The sequence below is a fragment of the Pelophylax lessonae genome (genome assembly GCF_965119305.1).
Source record: "Pelophylax lessonae genome assembly, chromosome: 10".
NCBI lineage: Eukaryota > Metazoa > Chordata > Amphibia > Anura > Ranidae > Pelophylax > Pelophylax lessonae.
The window spans coordinates 57,423,201-57,442,562 of NC_138777.1; the positions used below are offsets into that span (position 1 = coordinate 57,423,201).

Genomic DNA, 19,362 nt, shown 5'->3' on the forward strand with positions numbered 1-19,362 from the left:
CAATGATGTGGGGGGTGGGGTAGAGTCCCACTGTCTGTGTCAATAGACGCAGACATTGAGGATTGGGAGCGTACCCCCAAAGAAAGCCTCTTTCTTTGGGGACACTTGTTGGATGGGAAGAGTCGGAAGCGCCAGCTGGGGACCCGTGAAGAGGAGCTTTAGGGCCCCTCGCAATCTTCATTGTTTGCTTTTTAAAAAGGGAAAAAAGAAGCTTTACAATCACTTTAAACTCCAGCATTATTATATTTTGAAATGAACGAAGTCAGCAATATTAAAATTCACCTCCAAACTCTATTTTGAAAGCGACTGGTCATTCTTTTGTTTGACTTAATTTTGGAGAAATGCGGAGGAGCAAATGGGAGCGTTCTGCTATATGTTGACCTACAGTCAACTTATTTGTCACTTAAGGAGAAGAGGTGCTTATTAATACCCCTTAATACAGCTCTGGGCTTGAGATAAGGAACTTATTGTCCACTATAAAGGGAGAGAAAAAAATTCCTGCGCTAAGTTAAATAAATGACAGTGTATTCGATATGAATTATGTGAGCAGCTAGCACCAAAATCAACTAACAGTGATCAATAACCAAAATCTTTACAAAAAGTGCAGCGCTAAAGTAATTTGAATAATAATGTGGCAAGTGGAGAACCACAAAAAAAACATATACAATATAAGCAAAATAGTGTCCAAAATACTGAATAAAGTCCCAAAACAGAAATGCAAATGAAAATGAATCCGCATGCAAGGTGTTTTGAGGAGAACAATCCTTTTCAGTGACACCCAGGGAAAAGTGGAGGATGGGGACACCTCTGTGCACAAGTATCACAAGCAGCTTACCAGAACTCCTTGGCTACTCAATTTAATGAGACAGCCTCTCCCAGCAAGATGTTATACCAATGTCACCAGCGGTTGTCAAGCTCCAATGCTTCATAATCACTCCATCATATAAGCATGAGTATATAAAAAGAATAAAAGCCCATAGCGTAATTCCGTAACATATAAAATCCAATTTATTAAAAGAATACTACTCACAGTGAGAAGGTAAAAAACAGGTACATAGAACAGTGCGGCGTCCCGCAATTGTCCAAAACAGCATCAAGCAATGTAAAGCAGCCGGCTCCGTAAGGGGGCGTGTGGACTTCGCATCTGGAGTCGCCAACGTTTCGTCATCAAAAGACTTCGTCTGGAATATTAAAATTCACCTCCAAACTCTATTTTGAAAGCGACTGGTCATTCTTTTGTTTGACTTAATTTTGGAGAAATGCGGAGGAGCAAATGGGAGCGTTCTGCTATATGTTGACCTACAGTCAACTTATTTGTCACTTAAGGAGAAGAGGTGCTTATTAATACCCCTTAATACAGCTCTGGGCTTGAGATAAGGAACTTATTGTCCACTATCTGCTGATAAAGGGCTAAGATACGTCTGCATTTCTCGGCAACGCTTTCCAAGCCATCAGCAGCTTGATGCTGTTAATGCGCTGTCCAGTGTGGGTGGAAAAGCTGTTTACTTTTACTGCTGAGAAGGTTTCTTGCAATCTGTGATCTGCTTTGCCTTTTCGTTAAAATCTGCAGATTGGTTAGGTGAGATGTTCACTATCCAGCATGTGTCCTAAATGTGCATGTCTCAAAACACCAGAGTATTTTCTGAAGAACCCTCCCTGAGAACATGCATACGGTTTCTGCAGGTTGCCATGCTTCTGTTGGCTACATATGCACCCATTTCAACGATCGCTCCTTTTGTGTCACTCTTCTGCTTAGCATGTCACTGAGTGGGGCAACAAATGATTTCTAAAGGATGGCTTTGCAGTAACAAGACCACATAAAAACATACAGAAAATATATTTGGATGGCAGTTTAGTAGAAAAATGCATCATCATGTACTGGGCTATTAACCCTGTATTGCAGGTGGAGGAGGTTGGAGTGCGATCACAGCTGAGATCTCCTTGGGAGGCTTTGCTGGAGCGGTCGCACGGATGAAGGAAGCCTACAGGTGTGAGGAGCAAGGAAGGTAGTTCATTCCTGCAACCTTAAACTATGTGAGGGGAGGGGAGGGCTGAGAGAATAGGTTTTGTCGAAGGCAGCCCATACAAGAATCAGGTTTTTTTTGGGGGGGGGTTTTTTTTGTTTTTTCAGCCAGTGGGTTGAATGAAAAAAAAAAAAACTCGCTTGATTCCCCAATTATTGCATTTTGAGGTGGATTTGGGAAAACGGGAAGCTTCCCCGCCATTAGAATAAACTGCTCAGCACTGCCAGCTATAACTGATTGAACAGCAAATATTCCTTCTTTGATTCCACTTCTTTTCAACCCCCCTACCCATATATGGATTGGAATTCGGCCAGTCCCTGCTGAACCGGCTGGATTTCAATCCATGTATGGCCAGTTTAATTCTTGGAGTTGGGCTTTAACCAGTGTAAGTATCTGAATATCATTTGGTAACCTCATGTAATCCCCTATACAAGAACACTGGAAGGAGGAGGGGGTAGCATTATGAGCCAGTTGCGTAAATTTCACGCACGTGATAGAGGAACATGCTGACATGAGGAGCAAGGAAATAGAAAATCACCAGGCTGTATTGCTTACAGTTGTGCTTAAGTTTGCATACCCTGCCAGAAATTGTGACATTTTGGTATTGATATATAAAATATCACTTGATCATGCCAAAAAAACATTTTAAGGATTGTGTCCTATGAAGCCATTTATTATCACATAGTTGTTTGGCTCCTTTTTAAATCATGAAAACCGAAATCGCTCAAATAGCCATGATCAAAAGTTTTTATCCCCTGGAATGTTTGGCCTTGGTACAGACACACAAGTTAAAATGGCAATTAAAGGTTCATTTCCCATATCTGTGGATTTTTAAATTGCAATTAGTGTCTGTGTATGGCTTTTTAAATTGCAATTAGTGTCTGTGTATAGTTGGTCTGCTCTCATGTGGATGCACTGAGCAGGCTAGATACTGAGCCATGGAGCGCAAAAAATCGCTGTCAAAAGACCTGTGTAACAGCAAGGTAATGGAAATTTAAAAAGGTGGACATAAAAAGATATCCAAAGCTTTGAATATGCCAGTCAGTACTGTTCAATCACTTAAGTGGCAAATTTGGGGATTTCTTGATACTAAGCCAAGGTCAAGTAGACCAAGAGATTGCAGCCACAACTGCCAGAAGAGTTTTTGGGGATACAAAGAAAACCCCACAGGTAACCTCAGGAGAAATGCAGGCTGCTCTGAAAAGAATGCTGTCGTTTTTAAGGAGCACAAAACAGGTGCATCTCAAAAAATGTGAATATCATCAAAAAGTTTATTTCAGTAATTCAATTCTTACACTTCATACTGGACTTCATGCAACTTGGATTCTTTTCCTCTCCACTCTTCCTCCAGACTCTGGGCCTCGATTTCCAAAGAAATGCAACATTTTTTCACAATCTGTGATGATTTGGGGAGCCATGTCATCTGCTGGTGTTGGTCCACTCTGTTTTATCAAGTCCAAAGTCAGCGCAGCCCTCTACCAGGAAATTCTAGAGCACTTCATGCTCCCCTCTGCTAACCAGCTTTATGGGGATAGTGATTTCATTTTCCAGCAGGACTTGGCACCTGCCCACACTGCCAAAAGCACCAATACCTGGTCACATGATCATGGTATCACTGTGCTTGATTGGCCAGCAAACTCGCCTGATCTAAACCCAATAGAGAATCTGTGGGGTATTGTCAAGAGGAAGATGAGACCAGATCTAACAATGCAGATGAGCTAAAGGCCGCTATTAAAGCAAGCTGGGCTTCCATAACACCTCAGCAGTGCCACAGGCTGATCGCCTCCATGCCACGCCACATTAATGCAGTAATTCATGCAAAAGGAGCCCCGGCCAAGTATTGAGTACATACTACACTGTACATGGACATACTTTTCAGTAAGCCAACATTTCTGGTTCTTCTTTTTTTTTTTTTGTTTTATTTTATTAGTCTTATGTAATTTTTTTTTTTTTTTTTTGCGATACTGAATTATGGGTTTTCACTAGCTGTAAGCCATAATCCTCAAAATAAAAATAAATGCTTGAAATCTGTGTTTAACGCATCTATATACAATATGAGTTTCCCTTTTTGAATTGAATTAAACTCTTTGATATTTTTTTATGAGCTGCACCTGTACTTGAACAAAAATGAGCTGCATGACGAGTTACCAGAAAAAAGCCTGGTAATACAAGAAAGGAGATAAATGCTAGGACCAGAGATCCCAGCTGGGAGCCTAGGTCCTTACTCCTGACCTAGACAAATTAAAATTGATTACCTAGAGCAGAGAGGGGGGTTATATACCAGCTGAGGCTGGCCCATGGGTGTAGCCAGGTGTTTTTTGTTCTGCCTAGTCCTACTCCTGGAGAACGCAATATAACCCACTAGCTATGATTTATGGAGCACTGTGTCCGCCGAACTCAGAGAAATGGATTTTACGGTAAGTACAACGATCCCATGTTTCCCTTTCCCTACTTAGTTTGCTTTCTTTTATTTTTTAAATAAGGGGGGTGGGTTGGGTGTCTAAAAAGTAGGCCTTGCATTTTGACGCAAGGGCCACTTTGGGTACAGTAAGAAACGTCTGTGCTAGTACTTGGCATATTCATTCTATCGTACTTACATTTGCACTACTCATGTGACTTCTCTGAGCCAATCAAAATTTGCAGTGCATGTTGGTAAACTTCTGCAGTCTCAAGCAAGGTACTCCGAAGAGTGAGCATAGTCTGCTTCTGCAATCAGTTGAGAAAGTTAAATTGGCATGTGTGGCCCTAGCAGTAAGGTAATGCTATAGAAAGCTGCATGAACCTAACAGGGTTCCCACCGCCAAAGCAAGGTGAGGTCATTACTGAAGTCTGCTTGTCATTTTCCTAAAAATGAATTTCTAATGTGTAAATATTAGGCAGGGTGTCCAACAGGCACGCAGCTGGTATAATTAGATACTGTGACCCGTGTGAACCCTGAAGAAGTGGATGCAGCTTTATAACCTTGCACACCGATTCTGTGTGCATTGAGGATGAACAATGGCCCGTGCATTGGTCATGTGACTTTATAAACAACCCGCTGGGAACCCAATCAAATAAGTACAATTCATTACAAGCTTGTATATGTCATTTGCTACTGTCGCCTTTCATCATATTTCATTTTAATCAAGAAAGGTAACACCTGTGGTTAAGCCACAAAAGCAGCTTTTGTGCAACGAACACCCGCAGGCGACGAGGCAATTACATTTGTTGCTTGTTCCAAAGTGGGAAGCACTTAAATAGACCTCAGTAGGGATAGCTGAGAAGAAAAGATTTACTTATATTATCTCCGGGCCAGATTAAGTTCTCCTGTAAGCCTGTCTTTTTTTTTCTTTTGGTTTGCCACTCCCCCCTCCTTAGAATGGAATGGACTATGGTAGGGTCATTCTGAAACCTGGCTGTGCAGGTGTTGGTTTTTTATAGGGGTAAAGAAATTAAAGGACAGTAAACCTAAAGTTGACTGAAAATCGAAAAGTGAAGATTTATTACGTTTAAAGTATATCTAAGCTTGAACAAAGATTGATAGTATTGCAGCTTATTGATCCTTAGATGTAGTGGCTGCATTCATTTTCTTATTTTACTTTTTTATTTTTCCTTTTTTACTTTACATTAACCTGATAATCCTTCCCTTAGCAGAGTTGTCTTCGGACAGGGAGTGTTAGGCCGGGAACAAATGGAAGGTTTTTTTTTTTTTTTTTTTTTTTTTTTCAACCCAGTGGGCTGAATGTAAAGAAAAAAACAAAAAAAAACGCCTTATGTCTTCCCAACATAAACATGACTTAAGCCCCGTACACACGTACCGAATGTCGGCCGAACGATCAGCCGTCTTTTGTCTGGTGCTGTCCTGTCGGCTGAAAACTGCAAAAGACTGCACATGAATTTTGTCGGCCAACAACAGCCGACTGCAGTAGTGATGTCATGTGATGGTTAACTTTCCGTGTGTTTTTTCTTTTCTGAGCATGCCCAGTCTTGCTAATCGGCTGTTTGTCGGCCGAATTCTGTACTGACTGGCAAACAATCGGCCGTTCTAAATTTTAATGCCTGCACACCCGATTCTGTTCGGACGAAAAGTCGCTGTCGGTTGTCGGAAGCATCATACTAACAAGCCGACAATCGGCCGATCGTTCGGCGGCCGAATATTTACGGCCGACAATCGCTACGTGTGTACGGGGCTTAATACTCCAAAGTGTGGCGAAACCGGGACCCATTTGTTTTATCAGTGGAAGGAGCTGCCCTACTAGGGCCATAGTCCTCTCAGGGATGGACCACTCCCTTATTTACTGCCAACCTTTATCAGAAACCATTTCCCCCCCCCCCTTTTTTTTTCTCCCCCTCTTTCCTCCCTTCTTCCTGTTTTCACTCCCCCCCCCCTTTCATGTTTTCTTTCCTTTAATAAAAGAAAGGTTGGGAAGAATTGAGACCTTTTCAAGAGTGTAATTTATATTTTTATGCAGTATGTAGTTATTAGCACCTTGCTATTTAACGGATACTTTGTATTTCTCTTCTCCCTTACCTCAATAAAAATTTATATTTAAAAAAAATAAATAAAAACCTAGATCACCCCGTGTGTACCTAGCTTAACCCCTTAAAGTATACACTATAGCAGTTTTACTGCTACAGGGCAGCCCCTCTGTGCCGGATCAGGTGTATATATACGTGATGAAGTTCTTCTGGGTAGCGGCCGCGAATGCGGGCTGCCGGCGGTTCTTAGCTGTGATTATACACAGACTCTATGTCTGCTGATCCTTCGGTACAGAGGCAAAACGGCAGTCTGCCTATTTAAACCAGGCAGATCGCTGTTCTTTAAGTAGGGAAGGCATGGATCCTGTATTCCTGCATAGTAGGGACAAGAATCCATGTCTTCTCCTGGTGAAAGCACCTCCCATAATACACAAACACTAGCTAGGCACACAGTTAACCCTTTGATCGCTCCTGATGTTAACCCCTTCCCTGCCAGTGTTATTAGTACAGTGACAGTGCATATTTTTTTTTTTTTTTTTTTTAGCACTGATTACTATATTAGTGCCACTGGTTCCCACAAAGTGTCAGAATGTCGGCCGTATAATCGCAGTTCCACTATAAGTTGCTGATCCCCACCATTTCTAGTAAAATAAATAAATAAAAATATCCCATAGTTTGTAGACAGGATATCTTTTGCGCAAACCAATTAATATACACTTATTGGGATTATTTTACCAAAATATGTAGCAGAATACATATTGGCACACTTTTTTTTTTCAGAAAATGGCCTGGTCATGGAGTGGGGGGAGGGTAATCTTGTGGAGGTGAAGTGATTAAAGCCAGGCATACATGGTTCAAATTGTCCTATGCCTGGCTTTAAGGCACATCTTGGTATTGATTTGTGGCTAAGTAGTACCCTGAAAGATTTAACTTTTTTCTCTTGAATTACCCCTAAAAAAAAAAAAAAAAAAAAAGTGTACCTCTTATGTGAGGGCACTCCTAGCCTCCCGTCCCCAAATCTGCACTTCTGACTGCTAGTTTCAGGAGAATGTTAGTGAGATTTGGTGAATTTACTATGGCTCGCTCTCCCTGCTGAAGGCCCTAATGCAAGAAGGCAAAGCCCTGCCTCTATGCCCGCCTCCACAAAGAGACAAAGTGGAAAGCAGGGCATGGTAAGAACAGAATTGGGGCAAAATCAGCTGCAGGGAGACCACTCATTAGTTGTGCCTAACTGTCCACCCTTTCTACTCAGCTCTTCCATTCAAGCTGGTATTACAGCTTCTATGAATGAAACACAATCTATGAATGGAGGACGGGGGATGAATGAAAGGTTAGCTCCCTTCATTCATAGATCACATAGAAGCCGGTACAACAACTTCTATGAATGAAGGAGCTGAGCAGAAAGGGCAGGCATAGTTGGAATTTCCTGATAAGTGCCTGTGACAGCTTCCAGCAGTACATATACTGCGACAGGTCGGCCCTGTCCCACTGTACGTCGCTTTGCGCGACCGCTACTGGGGGCGCCCTGCCGGAGGCACACGCCGCTTGGCCACAGGGGGAGCCAATCAGTGGGCACCCGCGATTGCTCCACATGGAGACAGAACGGCGGTCTGCCGTTGTAAACACGGCAGACCACTGTTCTGTCATAATGAACACAGGGATCTCTGTGTTCATTCAGTGAATACAACCCCCACACAGTTAGAAAGCACCCCCCTAGGGACACATTTAAAGCTTCGCTACTGGTGTTAACCCCTTTCCTGCCAGTGTCATTAGTACAGTAACAGTGCATATTTTAGCACTGATTACTGTAGTAATGTCACTGGTCCCCTCCCCAAAAATGTTAGGTGTCTGATCTGTCCGCTTCAATGTCATGTGCTGATCGTCGCCATTACTAGTAAAAAAAAAAAAAAAAAATTCCAGATCTTTGTGTGTGTGTATATTATTTATTTTTTCGGAAATGTCGCTCTTTTTTTTTTTAAAGCGCCAAAAATTTAAAATCGCAGAGGTGATCAAAAGAAACCCTAAAGAAAGCTCTATTTGTGTGTGTGTGTGGGGGGGGGGGGGGGGGGGGAGAAAGAAATCAATTTTATTTGGGTACAGCGTCACACGACCAAGCAATGGTCAGTTAAAGTAACGCAGTGTCATATCGCAAAAAATGGCCTGGTCATTAAGGGGGTAAATCCTTCTGGTCCAGAAGTGGTTAAGGACACTTTAATTTTTAGTCTGACATTTTAGTCTAAAATGTATGTTGGGCTGGCCACAGGTGCATTGATTGATATCTCGCAGGGACATGCAATTTCTGTCCCAAGAGTCACCGCAATTCTTGACTCTTAATAAATGATACACCTGCACTGTAGCATCAGTGCTTTATGATAAATCAGTAAATTGTAACTAAAGTTCTGATTTGCTGGAGCAATGTTTTTCTACATGCAGGTGAAGCCCTGCTCAGGCTACAAGTAAACAAAGCTGTAGCAAACCTAAAGCTTTAGAGCCGGTTCACACTACTCCAACTTGGGACGTGACTTGTGTGCCCTCAAGTCGCTCCAAGTCTCTTGTCCTTACAAATTCAATGTAAATGAATGAGAGCCGTCTTAATATGCACTACTGAAGTCGCTCCGACTTCAGAAAAGGTTCCTGTACTATTTGAAGGCGACCTCTATCCGACTTGGGCACATAGACTTCAATGGGAGTCGCCTCCTAAGTCGGATCCTTATCTATTTTCAAGTGACTGTGATCAGACTTTCCAGGAAGAGGAAAAAGATTAGTCAGGCATTCCCCACAGACAAAGTCGTCTATCATTTAAGTCTCTTCAAAGTCACGCTAAAAAGTCGCTCCTTCATGGGGCGACTTTCTGGTCGCAGTAGTGTGAACCGGCTCTTAGCCTCCTGCTGTGACCACGCTGCTACATTGCCATCACATGCCTGAAGTTCCAAGTAAATATTTTGTCTCTTTGCAGCTTACTAGAACAAGGGCATAAAGGCAATTGTGATTAAGTACTACTGGGGAGTGATTGCATTAACCACTTTACAACCGGAGGATTTTGCTGTCTTCCGTCCAGGCCACTTTTTGCGATTCGGCGCTGTGCGACTTCAACTGACAATTGCGCGGTCGTGCGACGCCGTACCCAAACGAAATTTACGTCCTTTTTTCCCCACAAACAGAGCTTTCTTTTGGTGGTATTTGATCACCTGTGCGATTTTTACTTTTTGCGCTATAAACAAAAAAAGAGCGTTTATTTTGAAAAAATAACAATATTTTTCACATTTTTTTATATGAAATTCCCCCCAAAAAAGATGTAAAAACCAATTTTTTTAAAAGTTTTTGGCCAATTTGTTTTATGCTACATATGTTTGGTAAAAAAAATCGCAATAAGCGTATTTTGATTGGTTTGCGCAAAAGTTATTGCGTTTACTAACAAAGGGAAAGATTTCTGTCATTTTTGGTGTTTTTTTTTTAACGCGTAATGGCGGCGATCTGCGATTTTTTTTTTGCGGGACTGCGACATTGCGGCGGACAGACCGGACCCCTGACTGACATTTTTGACACTTTTGGGGGTACCAGTGACATTACTGCAGTAATCAGTGCTATATATATGCACTGTTACTGTAAAAATGACACTGGCAGGGAAGGGGTTAATTTTATTGGAGAGGGAGGGGTTAATGTATGCCTGGTGCTTACTGACGTGTAGGGGGGGAGGTGACTATGTGATTCATGGACAGATCGGATGTCCAGCTATGCTGAACAGTCCGATCTGTCACTCCCTGTCACTATGGAGATCCGCCCGCTGTGTTTACACACAGCGGGCGGATCTCCAGACTCGATCCCCGACGATCGGGTAAGAGCAACGGCGATCGCCGCTGCTCCTCCCCTGGCCCGACTCCCGCTGTGAATGAAAACAGCGGGAGCGAGCCTCCGGCGGCGCGCAAGCGCCGCCCAGAAGGGGAGGAGTCCAGTCACGTTAATACTACGTGGCTGGACGGGAACGAGCCACTCTGCCGCAGTAGTATTACTGTGAGCGGTAGTAGAGTGGTTAAAGAAAAAAAAAATAATAATAATTTTCCGTTTTTAATGGGCAAGTAAACGTGCAGTCTGCCATCACTCACCCTTGCTGTAAATGCTGGTATCCTAGCTATTATGTTTTCTCTTTCTTTAATATTCTGAATCACCGAGCCAGCACACTTTCATAGGTGAGCACATCTGATCACCTCTTACTTTCTTGGTTGCATTTGGGTTAAGCCGGCCATCATTAGCCAATTTCTGCTAGTTTGTCTAAACTTTGTATAGTAGGAGCCCATGTTGGCACTTCCTAGCTCCACAAAGGTTGATTGGAACATTGTCAGACACAGTAGGGTTAATTTACCAAAGTGTCTGACCTCAACTTGTTCAATAAAAGTGATACTAAAGTCTTGTATTTTTTGTTCCATATAACAAACACGTTCTACTTAAAGAGGAAGTAAAGTAAAAAAAAAAAAACGAGAAAAAAAAAGCCCTGTAAAGAGAGAGGCATAATGAGCTAGTATTCATCGCATACTAGCTCATTATGTAGTACTTACCTTAAAACGAAGCCCCGCCGTGCCGCCACCTCAGCGACATGACGGCGACATGTCCTGCCGTCCCGCTTTCGGGTTCCCGTCCTCCGGCCATCTGATTGGCCGGAGGCGCGATTACATCACTCCCGCGCATGCGCGCGGGAGCCGCCGTTCACGGCACTGAGCTCTGAAGGAACGGCACGGGTGGGCGTTCCCTCAGAGCGCCTGCGCCGATGACGTCATCGGCAGTTTGCGCTGTAAATATCTCCTAAACGGTGCAAGTTTGGGAGATATTTATAGCACCTATAGGTAAGCCTTTAATATAGGCTTACCTATAGGTAAAAGTTATACAAGAGGGTTTACAACCTCTTTAACCTGCTGCGTGAAGTGGTTTTGCACAAAGCAGCCCAGATCCTCCTCTTCTTGTGTCCCTCTTTGGTTCTCCTGGCTCCTCCCTCCTTTTGAGTGCCCCCACAGCAAGCAGCTTGCTATGGGGCAGCCGAGTCGCAGCTCCGTGTGTCCATTCAGACACAAAGCCATGGTGTGGCTTCGTCCTCTCTCTCCTCATTGGATCACTTACTTTGACAGCAGCGGGAGCCAATGGCGCTTTGCTGCTGTCTCAGCCAAAGAGGCGAGTCCTGGATAGCCGAGTCTCTCGTGGAACATTACTGAACCGAGAGGGAGCTCAGGTAAGTATGAGGGGGGATGTTGCACGCAGAAGACTTTTTATCTTAATACATAGAATGAATTAAGATAAAAAAAAATTCTGTCTTTACAGCCACTTTAGGCCTTGGCAATACAACCTGGAAGCTGATTGTGGTTTCTATGCAGAAGTGAGCTTGATTTTGTACTCTCCGGTTTTAGTGACCAAACCCAATCGGATACAGTCACTGTTTGGTATTTAAAAAGTTTTGACTGTCAGAATACAATATCTGTCAGGGGAGATTCCTCCAGTTCATGCTCTTTAGTTTGGATGGGGGAATTGATTGGTTTCGCTCGTTCAGCCTACAGGGCTCAATGAGAGGTATCTAAACCTGTATGGCCAGCTTTAAAGTTTATCAATGCCAAATCATCAGCAAAAAGATTATATTAATGGTAGCCCACATATTTCACTTCCAGTATTTTTATGACCTATATAATGAGCATATGTTCATGCAAATTAACAATTTACCAAATTGACAAAAAGCACACTGGTAACCTTTTTATTAAGCTTAGTACATACACAAATCTACCTTTTTAAAGAAACTTCAAAGAAGGTTGTATATTCCCTTTAAGTTCAGCTGCCATCATATTAGACCACCAGGACCTTTGCAGTGTCATTTAACCCTTAAGACATCTGAAAGAGACTTCCCAGCTCACAGGTCACACTCATTAATTTAGCTGACGTAAAAAGCTTTTCCAAAGACTTCTTGATGGACATGATGGCAGTGTGTTGTGGATCCTGTGTGCACATAGACTGAACTGTGATCTTAATTAGAAGTTTGACAAGCCCACTCCAATAAAATGATGAGATTATGTGTAATTGGTGTCACAGTCAATTACCATTTAGCTAATCAGAAGCCCACTAACAGGTCTGGCCTTAGCTGTGGCCTCAGGATGTTGACGAGTGTCTGCCCCCTCCATGCTGCTACTGTGACACAAGAGCACTATTCCACTCAACATCCTAATGACCTCTCTGAAGTCTATTAAATTAATGACCTAACCATCCTAGTCTCGGGGTTCCTATCATATGTTTTTTTTTTTTTCTATTTTCCGTTTACAACTTTAAAATGAACTAATGAGAATAGATATAAGGGAGTTGCCTTTACTGCCTTATTTTTAAAGATGCAAGCTTTGGGGCTGTCATTCTGATGCTGGATTCAGCACCTAGCGAGTTGCTGATGATGTGGGACAAACATGTAGGATGGAAGTTCAGACTTTTTTGGTGCCTGCTTGTTCTAGGTTGGTAGGCTAACCAGAATTGAGATAACCTTTTAGGGTTTTTAATTTTAAAATGTATTTTTATTGAAAAATTGAGATGTATATGTACAAAACATAGCCGTTGGACATTCCCCGGCTAAAACTTAAAACTACTAATACCACCTCCTATTAACCCCCCAAAAAAAGGGGAAAAACACACCTTCCATACACCTCGCTCTGTCATTCTCTTGCAATTCATCAACCCTTGAAGTGATTTTATAAGGGGATTCCTGTTCCCTCTCAACCATCAGGATAATATATCGGAATAATATTAACTCGTGTTTAGAATCCTACATGCACAAATGTAATGTGAGTCCCTGGAGAGGAACACATTTTTTGTTCATATAAACTAAACCTTATCAGGGGGGAATGAATTCAGGCTGTGGACTTCTGATCATCTGTTGTACACTCCGAATCTGTCCAAGTACCAGACCTTCTCAAATTTCTTAGAGAAACCCTGGGACAAATAAGTAGCTTTGTATAGGGGTACAACCTTATTGAATAAACGCTTCCAGAAGGGCAGATTAGGGGCTGTGTCTGACTTCCACTTGAGCACTATCGCCTTCCTATCATAAAATATTAAGAGACCCAAGAGAGTACGCATCGCCCTACGAACGGCCAGAGAGTCCACTAACCCCAGGAGGCAAACCCCAGCTTTTACAGGGCCTGTATAGTAGTTAGGGTAGATATAAACTGGGTCACTTCCCCCCAGTAGCTACTAATCTGAGGGCACTCCCAAAAGATATTGGCAAATCGAGCAAGTTTACTAGAACAGCTCCAACAGCAAGAAGAGGAATTAGGGTATATACGATGTAGTCGTTCTGGTGTAAAATAAATTCTGTGCACTATTTTAAATTGAATCAGCGAGTCTTTAGTCGATATTAGTGTTTGAAATGGGCTGTCCTAGAGATCTTCCAAGTCCTGCTCCTCCGAACGCCACGCAGTTAGCAGGGCATCTAGTCCCACATGAACCGAGGGAAGTAGTGACTTGTAGATCACAGAAAGTGTTTTTTTTTTTTTTTTTTTTTGCGAGCGTCATGCCGGAGGAGAACCTCCAAATCATCCTGCTCCAATCTAAACAAGAAGGACCGAAATTGCGCTGCATAGGCTTGTCGGAGTTGGAGGAATCGGAAGAAGAGTGCATTAGGCAATGTAAATTTATCTTTCAACCTAACATAAATAGTGCACTCCCATCACAAATATCTGAAAGGTATCTGATTCCTTTAGCAGCCCAAAGACCAGGGTCTGGTATGGAATTCAATTCTGGTAGCAAGGGATTGAACCAAAGCAGAGTTGATAGGGACCTTTTTCCCCTCACTGTATTGGGTTTAGTAATGACAGCATGCCAGGCCTCAACTGCCCTCATAGCAGCTGTAAGGGGTGGGTGAGAGACTGTAAAACCCCTGTAGAGGAGTTTATGGAGGGTCTCAGGATTCTGAATGCACAGCTTCTGATACTACTGAGGCATTTGTGTCATCAGAGAGAAGTCCTTTATGAGCATGGGTAAGCATGGTCGCCAAAAAATAGGTATGAATGTCTGGGCAAGCCAAGACCCCTTGCATCCAAGGTCTGCATAAAACTTTCCTGCTAAATCTAGCTGGTTGGGATTGCCAAAAGGAGCCTATAAGTGAATCTAATTGTTTAAAAAAGGATTTCCGTAGCCACTGTGGGGCGTGCCTAAGGCTGTATAATTAAACTAGAAGAATTTTCATTTTAATTAAATTCTCCCGATAAGGGATAAAGGGAGATGTGACCAGGCTTTCAATCACTGTTTACACCACTGAAGAGCTGGGGACAAATTAAGATGTCTAACATACTTAGTGTTGGGAGAAATATTGATCCCTAAATATTTAAAATTAGTTGCCCATTGCAAAGGAGAATTGGGGTCAGCCAACCTTTTAGCCCCTTGATCCATCGATAAGGGATTTACCCCAATTAGTGTGTAGACCTGAAAAGGCCACAAACGGTCCAGGATCCATAGTGTTTCCGGAAGTGAATGGCCCGGGTCCCGTAGAAAAAGAGAATTAAATCTGCATAGAGTGCTGTCTTTTTTTTTTTTTTTTTTTTTTTTTTTTTTTAACTTAAACCTGTGCACCATGTTAAAGTAACTGCCCTAAAGAAGAGCAGTATAGATAATGCATATATACCATTTTTTTTTTTTTTACACATAGACCAAGCTGCTAACAAGTGACCGTTACAGGGATGCTTACTGCAGTTAGTTTTGAATTCACTGGTTGCGTGATTCCAATAGTTATCTTTTTTTTATTAAAGGAATGAAATGTTGCTGTAACTGCTTAAGAAAAAGTTGGCTGAAAGAGTTGGACTTTTAATTTGTTGCTTATTTAACCGTTAGCTGCCCAAGCCAATTCTGATACCTCTCACATACATACAGTGCATCCGGTATGTATTCACAGCGCTTCACTTTTTCCCCATTTTGATACAGCCTTATTCCAAAATGGATTCAATTTACTTATTTTTTTCTCAATTCTACAAACAATACCCCATAATGACAATGTGAAAGAAGTCTGCTTGAAATCTTTGCAAATTTATTAAAATAAAAAAAACGAAAACAATCAAGTGTACGTAAGTATTCACAGTCTTTGCTCAATACTTTGGTCAAGCACCTTTAGCACTAATTACAGCCTCAAGTCGTTTTGAGTATGATGCTAGGCTCACCTGTGTATGAGCAGTTTCTACCATTCTTCTTTGCAGGACCTCTCAAGGCCCATCAGGTTGGATGGGGAGATTCGGTGCACAGCACTTTTTAGATCTCTCCAGAGATGTTCAATCAAGTTCAAGTCTGGGCTCTGGGTGGGCCACTCAAGGACATTCACAGAGTTGTCTTGTAGCCACTCCTTTGTTGTCTAGGCTGTGTGCTTAGGGTCATTGTCCTGTTGGAAGATGATTCTTTGCCCCAGTCTGAGGTCCAGAACACTCTGGAGCAGGTTTTCATCAAGGATGTCGCTGAACATTTCTGCATTCATCTTTCCCTCCATCCTGACTAGACTCCCAGTTCTTGCCGCTGAAAAATAGCCCCACAGCATGATGCTGCTACCACCATGCTTTACTGTAGGGATGGTAATGGCCAGGTGATGAGTGGTGCCTAGTTTTCCTCCAGACATGACGCTTGCCATTCAGGCCAAAGAGTTCAATCTTTGTTTCATCAGACTAGATAATTTTGTTTCTCATGGTCTGAGAGTCCTTCAGGTGTCTTGACAAACTCCAGGCGGGCTGTCATACATTTTACTGAAGAGTGGTTTCCATCTGGCTACTCCTCCATCATACAGGCCTGATTGGTTGAGTACTGCAGAAATGGTTGTTTTTCTGGAAGGTTCTTCTTTCTCCACAGAGAAACACTGGAGCTCCTGTGAGAGTGACCATTGGGTTCTTTGTCAACTCCCTGACAAAGGCCCTTCTCCCCTGATCGCTCAGTTTGGCTGGGTGGCCCACTCTAGGAAGAGTCCTGGTGGTTACAAACTTCTTTGATTTACGATGATGAAGGCCACTGTGCTCATTGGGACCTTCAATGCTGCTGAAATTTTTCTGTACCCTTCCTCAGATCTGTGCCTCCATACAATCCTGTCTCAGAGGTCTACAGACAGTTCCTTGAACTTCATCGCTTGGTTTGGGCTCTGACATGCCTGTTAACTGTGGGACCTTATATAGACAGGTGTGTGCCTTTCCAAATCATGTCCAATCAACTGAATTGACCACAGGTGGACTCCAGTTGTAGAAACATCTCAAGGATGATCAGGGCAAACAGGATGCACCTGAGCTTAATTTTGAGTGTTATGGCAAAGGCTGTGAATACCTATTATGTACAGTACATGTGATTTATTTATTTATTTATTTTTTTATTGTTTTTTTTTTTTAAATAAATTTGCAAAGATTTCAAACAAACTTCTTTCATGTTGTAATTATGGGGTATTGTTTGTAGAATGTTTAGGAAATAATGAATTTAATCCATTTTGGAATAAGGCTGTAACATAATGTGGAAAAAGTGAAGCGCTGTGAATACTTTCCGAACGCACTGTATAATCTGGAATTTTTATTTTTAACAAGATAATTACTTAGAACCCCCAAACATTATATATTATCATAAAGCAAAGGCCCAGGAGAAAACAATTACGTTGCTTTTTTTTGTCACAATATTCGCGCAGCGCATTTTCAAACACAATTTAAAAAAAAAATACTTTAACTAATTTCGTACGCCTATGGAATGGTGACAAACTACGGTACCTAACAATGTCCATAAGCGACACTTTAGTTACACAGGAGGTCTGGTGCTAGAATTATTGCTTTTACTGACGCTGGCAGCGATACCTCACATGAGATGTGATCACTGTTCACATATGCGTGGGACCTAGGTATGTGTTTCCCTTTGTGTGAGAGAGTATTGGGGGTGGGGGGGGGGCGCTTTCAAATTATTTTATTTTTTTTTTTATATATATTATCTGAAAAAATATTTACGTTTCTTTAAAAAAAAATAAAAATTTGATCAACTTTATTGCTATCGCAAGGAATGAACAACATCCTCTGTACTCTTTACTGAGACATCTGGGGTCTGTTAGACCCCAGATCTCCTTTGCCCTCAACAGGGATTGGTTTGATCAGATGCTTTACAAGCTACTAAGGGCTTGTAGATAAAATACCAAAACAAGAAGGGATAAAATCCTTATTGCTACTTTCATAGACCATTGGGGAATGTAAGTTTCTCCCTCATCGCTATAGCCAGCCCAGTGTGACCGCTGGTTTCAGTCCTGGGTCCCCCCACTAGAATGGAACAGCCTGTGAGGGGGAGCCGCTGTGTAGCCGCTCGGATCACTTTCACTTTAAAAAGAATCACCAGCTGAAAAACATACCAGGGTCATGACTCTAGCAGCCATGACACTGCTATACCCACTAAAACCCGAGGACATAAGGGAGGCAAGTTCTTAAAACTATACATCCACCTTAGGGTGACAATGCTGTATTATTTTCACTGCAGAATAAACAGTTGTCACTATTTTATTAATTGGAGCAATAACCGATCTAACAGGATCAACCGGTATTAAGACTGTTATGGGGGGGATGCAGAAAAAGAACTGCTAGAGTAATGCTGGTAACAGACTGCATAATATATGTAATTATTTGTTTGGTCCATAGTTTTTCTTTACTGAGCGAAAAACAAAGGATTACAGTTTACCTGGCTCACCGTGCTGATGAAGTATTTCTGTCCAGTGGTAATCTATATATTTTTCCTCTATTTAATTCTCAGGTTCCAAAAGGCCATGTCTGGTTAGAAGGCGACAATTTAAAAAACTCCACAGATTCTAGAAGTTATGGATCAGTTCCCTATGCCCTTATTCGAGGAAGAGTTTGTTTCCGGGTAAGCTACAAGAAGCAAATTCAAGAAATAATAGGAAATAAAGGCATGCTTTTGTGCAGCGGTTCCAGAAAAGTTGACATTTTTGCTTGGAGGATCTCTTGGCCAGTGCTTGGTTACCTGTCTGAGGATATGGATTTAAAAGCAAATGTATATTATACACATTTTTATTACTTTAATTCTTAAATGGACTGCCAGGATTTACCCACCCCTCGATTATTAAAAGTGAATAAAAAATAAAAACCCTATATACATAACTTGTTTTCCTATAGACTTCTAGCCAGTCTACTGTAGAGGTGTGGCAGCTTCATCTGACTGCAGGGGATGGGCATTTTTTTCAGGGCAGAGCAGTTCTCCCATAATTACAAGTGAGCTCCACGCAGTCCCAGAGTAATGTGGGCCAATCCTCAATGATGAGTCGTCCACCCCCCCCCCCCCCCCCCAGGGGGCGTGTAAACAGAATATCTGTGAAAGTAAAAATTGTGTGGAGTTTGTTTTTTTATATGGGGGGTGGAATTCATAGAAAATGTTTGGATGTTTTAAATGGTTTAAGAATGTATAAGTTATAGCTTCCATGCTTGCTGTTTTTCAGATATGGCCTCTTCACTCTTTCGGAGTACTTCAGGAAAGTCCCAATGGCCGACTGTTAAAAGAGGATTGAGCGTAGTGGTAGCAATTAATGTTTTTATTCTATTTTAGATTTTAGTTATTTATGCAATTTAGGATGATTTCTAATAAACTACTTCTGACATTTTTTTGGTGCTTCTTGTTGGTCTGTGCACGAGGCTGGAAAGTGAACCTGAATCTTTTAATTTTATATTTTTACTACAATAGCCAATGTCTTTTGGAAATATTACATGCAGTTATGGAAGAAGTTACAGGAATGGGGTTGGGTTTATTATGGGGGTTTTAATTAGAATTTTCTCATGCAATACTTTTCTAAATGCATTTTCCTTGTACAGTACAGGAGCCAGACTTAACATTCATGCACCTTGAGTGAAGGCTAGTGCCTTCAGGGGATCGGACA

General features: G+C 42.0%; 1 protein-coding gene across 1 annotated transcript in view; it reads left to right on the forward strand.

Annotated features, from left to right (window-relative positions):
* The window catches only part of IMMP1L (inner mitochondrial membrane peptidase subunit 1), an 85,048-nt gene extending 65,959 nt beyond the window's left edge, over window positions 1-19,089 (forward strand). The window contains exons 5-6 of the mRNA XM_082270764.1: window positions 18,228-18,338; window positions 18,928-19,089. Of these exons, the coding sequence (XP_082126890.1) occupies window positions 18,228-18,338; window positions 18,928-18,996 (180 nt within the window). The 3' untranslated portion in view covers window positions 18,997-19,089. The remainder of the gene's footprint in view (window positions 1-18,227; window positions 18,339-18,927) is intronic.
* The last annotated feature ends 273 nt before the right edge of the window (window positions 19,090-19,362 follow it).